Genomic DNA, 8034 nt, shown 5'->3' on the forward strand with positions numbered 1-8034 from the left:
CCCTGTAATATGTACTACCCATGGCATATGCCTGTAATCCCAGCCCTCATGAGGATGAGCAGGAGGATCCTGAGTCCAAACCCATAGAGTTTGAGGGTGCTCCACACTGTCTCATGAAGACTTCCTGTGCAGTGAGAGTCATGTGAGAACTGAGCTTAAACTGTGTGTCTCTGTCTTAGAATCTGTTACACAGGAGGCAGGGGCACATGGAGTGAGGGATTGAGACACCACCTGGAATTTAGTGAAATCCTGGCTCAAAACAGCATTATAAGAGGCTGCAGATGTAGCTCAGTGGTAGAACACCGCTGGCCTCAAGCCCTGGTAATGCATCTATCAAAGAAATGTGGCGCCACACTACTGTATTAGAGCCACTAACACAATTTGCATCAAGTGTTCATGGTCAGTTGAATTAAGAGTAGATGCTTTTAGAATTAAGTCTTGAAAACAGGCACTATGCAGCAGCAATATGTCTGTCCAACTTGTGGACTAAGACTTATAGATAGTTGCAAACAAGAAATCCTTAAAAAAAGAAATTCTCTTGGGCCAGGGGTATGGCTCAGTGGTACAGTGCCTGCCTCGTAAGCTCAAGGTCCAGAGTTCAATCCCCAGTGGAGAGAGAGAGATAGGCAGAGAGAGAGAGAGAGAGAGAGAGAGAGAGAGAGAGAGAGAGAGAGAGAGAAAAGGAGAAGAGAGAGCTGTTAGGACCTAAGGACCTACCACGTTGAAGGCTTTGCTCTTCATGGGAAAGGCAATGGACAATCTTTGGAGAGTTTTAATCAAAGGTGGGGGCAGAGGGTATCAAGCTTCAGAAGGTTCAGTCTGGCTTCTTGGATGAGATACTTGAAGGGGACACAGTCAAGAAGCTACTGTAATAATGGCAGGGACAGTTCATGGTGACTTGAGGCAGTGTGGATGAAGTGACAAGGTTGAAGGTTAGTGGTCAGAGGAAGGCCATAGGCTGGGGAAGGTCAGAGCTGGAAGCTGCCCCAGCCCTGCAGCCCTTGCCCTGGAGAGCCTGGGACATTTTAGCCTACTTTTTCTTCAGGGAACCTAGGGCAGGGCCAGGGCAGGTGGCTGTTCTGCTTCCCCAGAATGGGTGCAGGGACTTACATGGATAGGATCAGGGACACTCAGAGCTACTGGCCTTGACCCTGTGGCTTCTTTACTGCAGTTTCTGCTACCAGTGCCAAAGCCAGGTGCCACCACGTAGTGGGCATTGCTCCGCCTGTCGTGTCTGCATCCTGCGTCGGGACCATCACTGCCACCTCTTGGGCCGCTGCGTGGGCTTCCGCAACTACCGGCACTTCCTGTGCCTACTGCTCCACGCCTCTGGTGTCCTGCTTCATGTCTCTGTGTTGCTGGGTCCTGCCCTGGCATCCCTGCTGCGGACCCATGCGCCCCTCCACACTGCCGCCCTCCTCCTGCTGCCCTGGCTCATGCTGCTCACAGGTAGGGACCATGGGTGAACTGCACTGGTCCAGAGAATATAGCCCCTCTTATGGGAGGTGGAGTTTCTGGCTGGTTCTCCTGGAACTGCCTTGAGGATCCAGGCCTGCTACTATCTGTGGGTCTAAGGGCAGTCTGGTGGGTGTGTAGCACTGTTCATCAATACAGCGTCCCCAGGCAAAGATCAGGAAAACCTGATCTAGGAGAGGAAGGAAGGGTTCCAGGACTTGCTGGCAGAAGAGGAAAAGCAGTAGGGTCCATGGGGTTGGTGGGTGGTGGAAAGCACTGTGAGAGGCACTCTGAGGGCAGCTGCATAAACAGAAGCCCAAAAAGAAGCAAAGGCAAGTTGATGGGAATTGTGAGGTGAAGGCTAGGACATGAGGTCAGTGTTGGATGGTGGAGAGCCTCGAACACTGGTGTGAGCACATGGCTCTGATTTGACTGGGCAGTGGGAAGCCAGCAGAAGTTCCGGTGAGAGAAGTGTCCAGACATTGGGGGTTGGGAGGGGAAGCCTTGGGACAGGAGACTAAGATGCAGTGTTCTGAATGACATGAATACTCTGTCTTCTGACACTACCCATGCTAATATTTCCTAAGGCTTTTTACTATGTGTTCTTTCCCTAGCAGGCTGCGTGGGCTTACTCTCTTGCTTCTTCCTCCTGACCTTCTCACCATCCTTTGTAAACTTGTCCATTAGCTACCTCCCCAACTCTGAGATGTCACTGTGCCCCAATCCAGCTTTGCCCCCAGAGACCCACCACACCAGGGGCAGACTCTGGAGGCCCACAGTGGCTCCGGGAGCAGCCCTCCTCCACCCTCCATGTGCCCCTGGGATGCAATGAGGCTCAGTGCTCTAGCCACTCCTCCTTGCGGTCATCATGGCCTCTGGTCACTGTTCTCAGGCACCAAAGTCTAGTCTGGGACCCTGAGAAACTACAAGCATCTGAAAGGCTGTGTGAAGGGTCCCGCCTGCACCTGTTTCTTGACCTCCATTTAACTTCCTTTTCCCACTTGTGTTCTCATGCCCATCCTTGTCACAGTCTGAAATGTCACTTCCCAAACCAGCCCATCAGTCAGCCCTCTTTCTGGCTGCCTCTCCTCCTTCTCTCCACCTCTCATTCTTCCACTGATGGCTGTCCCAGGAGCTGCTGGGCCCTGCAGGCGGCTTCTGGCTGTTACCTTTCTGTCCACCTCCTTGGCTGACTGTCCACAGTGGCTATGTCTGTCAGCCTCCTCTCTGTTCAGACACGTCCCTCTGTGGTATCTACTCCTCCCCTGCTGGCTTCCTTGGGGGTTTCCTGCCTTGTGCAGACTCCAAACTGCCTTTTCTTCCTGTGTTGCTCTTCTCCTGTTCTGTCTGCTGCTTCCAGAAGGATCTGTGCAGGGCTCATGACTGACTTTCTCTTCTTTCCCCCACTGCTCCAGCCTGGCTTCTGCCCCAAACCTCCTCTGAGACGACCATGGATCCAGGCTGTTTCCACCAAATTGACAGGACCTTCCAGTTCCCTTTTTACTGGAAGAGACAGTTTAGACTAAAAAACTGCCAATTGTTATATCCTTGACTTTTGTAGCTTTGGCTTCACTGATACTTCTGACTTTTGTGGTGTTTCTACCTTCCTTTCTGGTTTCCTATTTATTTTTATTAAGTTTACTGGTATAATTCAGATATACATAATGATCATTGTCATCATAGGAAACTTGTACCTCTACATGATATATCTTAATTCCCCTTTGTATTTTTGAAGTGGGGTTCTGCTAGTCTTGAACTTCTTGAACTTCTAGACTAGCTTGAGTGCAAGCGGTCCTCCCAACTCAGCCTCACAATTAGCTAGAACTGCAGTCACCCATCACCATATGGAGTTGCTCTTCTGGTTATGTGATGTCTGAGGGGAGCCCGGTCTTACCCACCCTGGGGGTTTCGGAGCCCCTGGGTCCCCACCATTTACATATCTGTGTGTCCAACCCGAGACTGCATCTTAGACTGTAGACTCCCTCTCTTACCTTTGCTTGTCTGTCCCATCTGCAAATAATATTCTCTCCTTACTTTATCAGAATAGACGAAGTTCCCCTCCTCTGCCCTCTCAGTATTTGTATGGCAACCCTCCTTTCATGGGGCTCTTCTTTATTGAGGCAAAATTCATCATTTTAGCAGTTTTAAAGTGTACATACACTTTAAGATGGGCACGGTGGCTCACTCCTGTAATCCCAGCACTCAGGAGGCTAAAGTAGGAGGATCGCATGAATTCAAGGTCAACTGGGCTACACAGTGAGACTGTCTCAAAAAAAAAGTACAATTTAGTGGCTTTTAGTATATTTACCATGTAGTGTAGCTATTTCCACTATCAAATTTTTGAATAGTTTCACCCCAAAAAGATACCTTGAACCCATTAAGCAGATCCCCTCCACTCTTCCCTAATCTCTCTGGCAGCCACTAAGCAGTTTTCTCATTCTGTGTACCAGTGGATTCAGCACATCTTATAAAGGGCACCACATAACACGTGAGCTTTTGTGTCTGGCTTCTCTCACTTAGCACAGTGCTTCAGGGCATCCTGTAGTTCATTATTCAGCAGATATGTGTTGCCTGCTGTGACAAAGATGGTACAAAATGTTGGCCCTTTCTGTGATAACACAGATCATAGTTGTAAAGAAATAGCAAACTATCTTCTTAATGTCTTAAGAGCTTCCTAAGGGCAGAGATGCTGTCTCATGTCAGTATTTACAGTATCCAGGATTTAGTCACCAAGTTTGTGACACATGAATGGAAGTCATATCACAGGCAGGGCTGTCTGTCCTGCTCACCAGTATATTTTCATAATTCAGCATGGGTTGGCCAGTGAGTAGCAACTGTGTTTGTAGAGTGGGGCAGTGGGTTATAGAGGGTAGGGGTAGTCCCTGGGGGAGGAGTGAGCTCCGAGAGGGCTGGACCCAGCTGCCCCCTGACCCTGTCTGTTCTCTCCCTGCAGGCCGAGTGTCTCTGGCCCAGTTTGCCCTGGCCTTTGTGATGGATACATGTGTGGCAGGTGCGCTGCTCTGTGGGGCTGGGCTGCTGTTCCATGGAACACTGCTGCTGCGGGGCCAGACCACATGGGAGTGGGCTCGGGGCCAGCACTCCTATGACCTGGGTGCCCGGCACAACCTGCGGGCAGCCCTGGGGCCTCGCTGGGTCCTCATCTGGCTCTGGCCCTTCCTGGCTTCTCCTTTGCCTGGGGATGGGATCACTTTCCAGACCACAGCTGATGTGCGGCTTATGGTGTCCTGACTCCAGGGGGAGCCAAAACTAAATGGGGCAGAGAGGAGCTTGGGGGTGGGGGGGTGCAGTTAACATGTTTCCAGCAGCACCTCCAGGCACAGGAGGGAAGCCAGGTTGTCTCTTAATGCCTGGAGTAGAGCACTCTCGCCCTTTCTCAGCCTTTCTTGCCCCTGCCCAACTTCCAGCTTGGGCTCAGGTCTTGTGACTATGCAGCTGGGCAGAGATTACAGAGGAGTCTGGCAAGGGGTTTCTCAGCTGCCCCTCTCTGCCACACTAATAAAGTGACCATTAGGTCCTTGGCCTTCCTCTGTCCTTCACTGGGTTTTTCTTTTTTTTTTTTTTTTTGAGACAAGGTCTCACTATGTAACCTAGGCTGGCCTTGACTTCAAAGCAATCCTCCTGCCTCAACCTCTTAAGTGCTAGGGTTACAGCTGTGCATCACCAGGCCCAGCATTTTACTGGGTTTCTAGTCCTCATTTTGTTGTCCTCACTGCTGTTGCTGGTACCTCTTTTAGGCCTGGAAACCACAGGTGTCCAAGAGGCCAGGGCTGTGCTTCCTCTGGTCCTGGCAGGGAAGTGGGATACAGGGAGTGAGAATCCAGACTTCACAGTCCCACTCTCTATGATTGGAAGCATTTCTACAATGCTCTAAGAGCTTCTAAGTTTGGAACCTCTCTTAGCTACTGTGGTATATACTGAGTGGCAATTATACTTCTTATTTGGTGAGTGAAAAATGAGCTAGTACATAGAGGAGACAGGATTTGAACTCAGGTCTTTCACCTTTCACCTCACCATGCAAAGGGAGTAGAAAAAAAAAAATCAAGGCAGAGCAGCCAGCTGGGTCTCAAAGAGGATGGCTGTGTCCCTCTGTGACTCTTTGGAGCTGTGTGTCCCACCTTTTTATGTAAATATAGGAAACAGCAGGCTTGAACCCATGAGTTTATCTCTGCTCTTAGAGCCTCTCTGAAATGATACTAAAGATATAAAATAGATAAAAATTTACAAGAGAAAGGAATATAGGAGATAGAAGTAGGTCAGAAAGGTTGACTTTTTCTTTTGAGACAGGATCTTACTATGTAGTGAAACTCAACAGCAATCCGGAATCAGCTTCCCAAGAGCTGGTATCACAGATGTTCACCACTACTCCTAGCTCTTAACAATGATTTAAAAGATAGAAGGCTGTTAAGAGCCCTGTTCACCCTCTAGCAGTGAATTAGAAATTGAAGTAGCATGTTCTGAGGGCCTGAGACACAAGCAGAACAGCCCCTTTCTGAGAGGCTCAGGAATTCCATGGGTAGGGTAGGCAGAGGGGGCTTGGGGCCAGCCATGGGGACAGAGGGAAAGTGTCTAAGGAGCTGCTGGGTGCATCTCACCTGAGCAGCCAAGCAGCTACCTCTCTGTGGTACAGTGGTTTTACTAGAAGAGAAACTGGATCAGAGGACCTGTGGGTCTTGAGGAAACTGAGGAAGATGGGGTGAGGGGCTGGACCAAAACTGAGATGAAGTGAAAGACCACAGTTAATGTCGTGGCCCTCCTGTAAGAGGCCTGTCTCCCCAGAATGCTTAAGGGAACCCACCCTCTGACAAAGCTCTGCCCATGCCAGAGGGTACTATCTCCTCCAATCAGCATGTGCTATTGCTGTGGTGTGCCCGACCCTCTATGTGCTATGTACTGGTAGATGTGTCTGGTTTCCTCCCTGCGTCGTCCCCTGCCCTCCAAATACCTTATTTTTCATGTTCTTTATTTAATGGTGAAGAGATGCAAGAGAATATTTATACTCCCCATATCTACTGTCTTTTTCTCCCAGGAAACTATCATTTCTTTTAAAGTCTTTCCTGGCAGAGAACACATTGTCCTGTCTTAATCATTCCCTTACTTTGCTGTATAGTTTTATTATGTTTGTATTGGTTTTGCATGTTTTTGAATTTTTATATAAATGGAATTGTGGAGTTTATTCTTCTATGATTTTTTTTTTTAACTTAATGTTATATTTCTGAAATGTATCCGAATTACTGCATGAAGCTGCAGGGAGTTCTGTTTCCCTGCTCTACAGTGATCTACTGGACATATACATTTAATTTTTCTACTTTGTTCCACTGGTTATTTCATGTATCATGATCTTTGGGAATCATCCACTGAGAGCCCTTGCTCTTCCATATACATTTTAGAATCAGCTTGTCAAATTCCATCAGTAACACCTCTTCAAATGGAACCCTGTCGAATCTATAGATAGATGAACTTGGAGAAAATCAGCCTCTACATGACACTGAATCTTCCAGTTCATGAGCATTTCTCCTCATTGAATGTTTTCAATAAAGCTGTATCTTTTCTTATAAAATTCATGCCTTGAGTATTTGATATTTTAATGCTTTATGTATGACTTAAGAAAATAGTGGGCCAGGGAGATAGCTAAATAGAATAAGTGCTTGCATTAGCTAAGGTTTTTGTTTTTGGTTTTTTCTGGCGGAACCGGGGATTGAACTCAGGCCCTTGTGCTTGCCAGAGAAGCACTTATTCTACTGAGCCATCTCCCTGGCCCCAGCTCAGTTGTTTAAGCACCTGCTGGGGCAAACCCAAGCAGGTACAGGGGACTATGGTTTGATCCCCAGCTCCCCACACCTTACTAGATCCGCCCTTAAGGCAAGCTGAGTCAGCAAAAAAAAAGAGGTTCAGCTAAAAACAAATTTTTTAGGTTTCCAGAGAGGGGGCCAGGGAGATTGCTCAGTAGAATAAGCACTTGCCTGGCAAGAGCAAGGGCCTGAGTTCAATCCCTAGTTCCGCCAAAAAAAAAAATTCCAGAGAGGACAAGGACTATGTCCACTTTCAGTTAGGGGTTTTTAAGACAAGACAGGTATTGTCAATTCATTATGCAAACTTATTCAGTGCCTGACTGGCATGCAGGGTCCTGAGTTCAATTCCTGGTACCAGCCAACCAACAAAATCAGTAAGATACTCAGCATGCACAAGGCCCTGGGCTTGATTCCCAGCAACAAACTCAGAAGAGGTCTCCCCACCCCTTTTACCCATCATAGAAAGTTTCCTCTGCTGATTCTTGTGAGATGAAGGTGGAGTGGTTTAATTTATACTGAGCGTGTGAAATCTTTAAGGTCCTCTGTTACCCCCATCTTGGAGTAACAAAGAAATACCTTGGAAAACAAAAAGTTAAAACTCGGAAATACTAGTAAAATAAAATCTGGTAAAATAAAAAGATAATCTCAGGTAAGAGAGAAAATACATTTTTGAAAAGATACCATAAGACTGAACCAAGAACCAAAAAATTGAAAAATAACAACAAAAATTTTAAAAGTTCAGAAAAGCTGATCAGCCCACTGTGGTGGC

The 8034-nt window shown here is 47.6% G+C and overlaps 1 protein-coding gene across 1 annotated transcript in view; it reads left to right on the plus strand.

Annotated features, from left to right (window-relative positions):
- Zdhhc24 (zinc finger DHHC-type containing 24) overlaps positions 1 to 7125 on the plus strand; it is an 8111-nt gene extending 986 nt beyond the window's left edge. The window contains exons 2-3 of the mRNA XM_004627350.2: positions 1172 to 1449; positions 4409 to 7125. Of these exons, the coding sequence (XP_004627407.1) occupies positions 1172 to 1449; positions 4409 to 4704 (574 nt within the window). The 3' untranslated portion in view covers positions 4705 to 7125. The remainder of the gene's footprint in view (positions 1 to 1171; positions 1450 to 4408) is intronic.
- Positions 7126 to 8034: the final 909 nt, after the last annotated feature.

This window comes from Octodon degus, unplaced genomic scaffold (assembly GCF_000260255.1).
Source record: "Octodon degus isolate 3935 unplaced genomic scaffold, OctDeg1.0 scaffold00018, whole genome shotgun sequence".
In the NCBI taxonomy this organism is placed as follows: Eukaryota; Metazoa; Chordata; class Mammalia; order Rodentia; family Octodontidae; genus Octodon; species Octodon degus.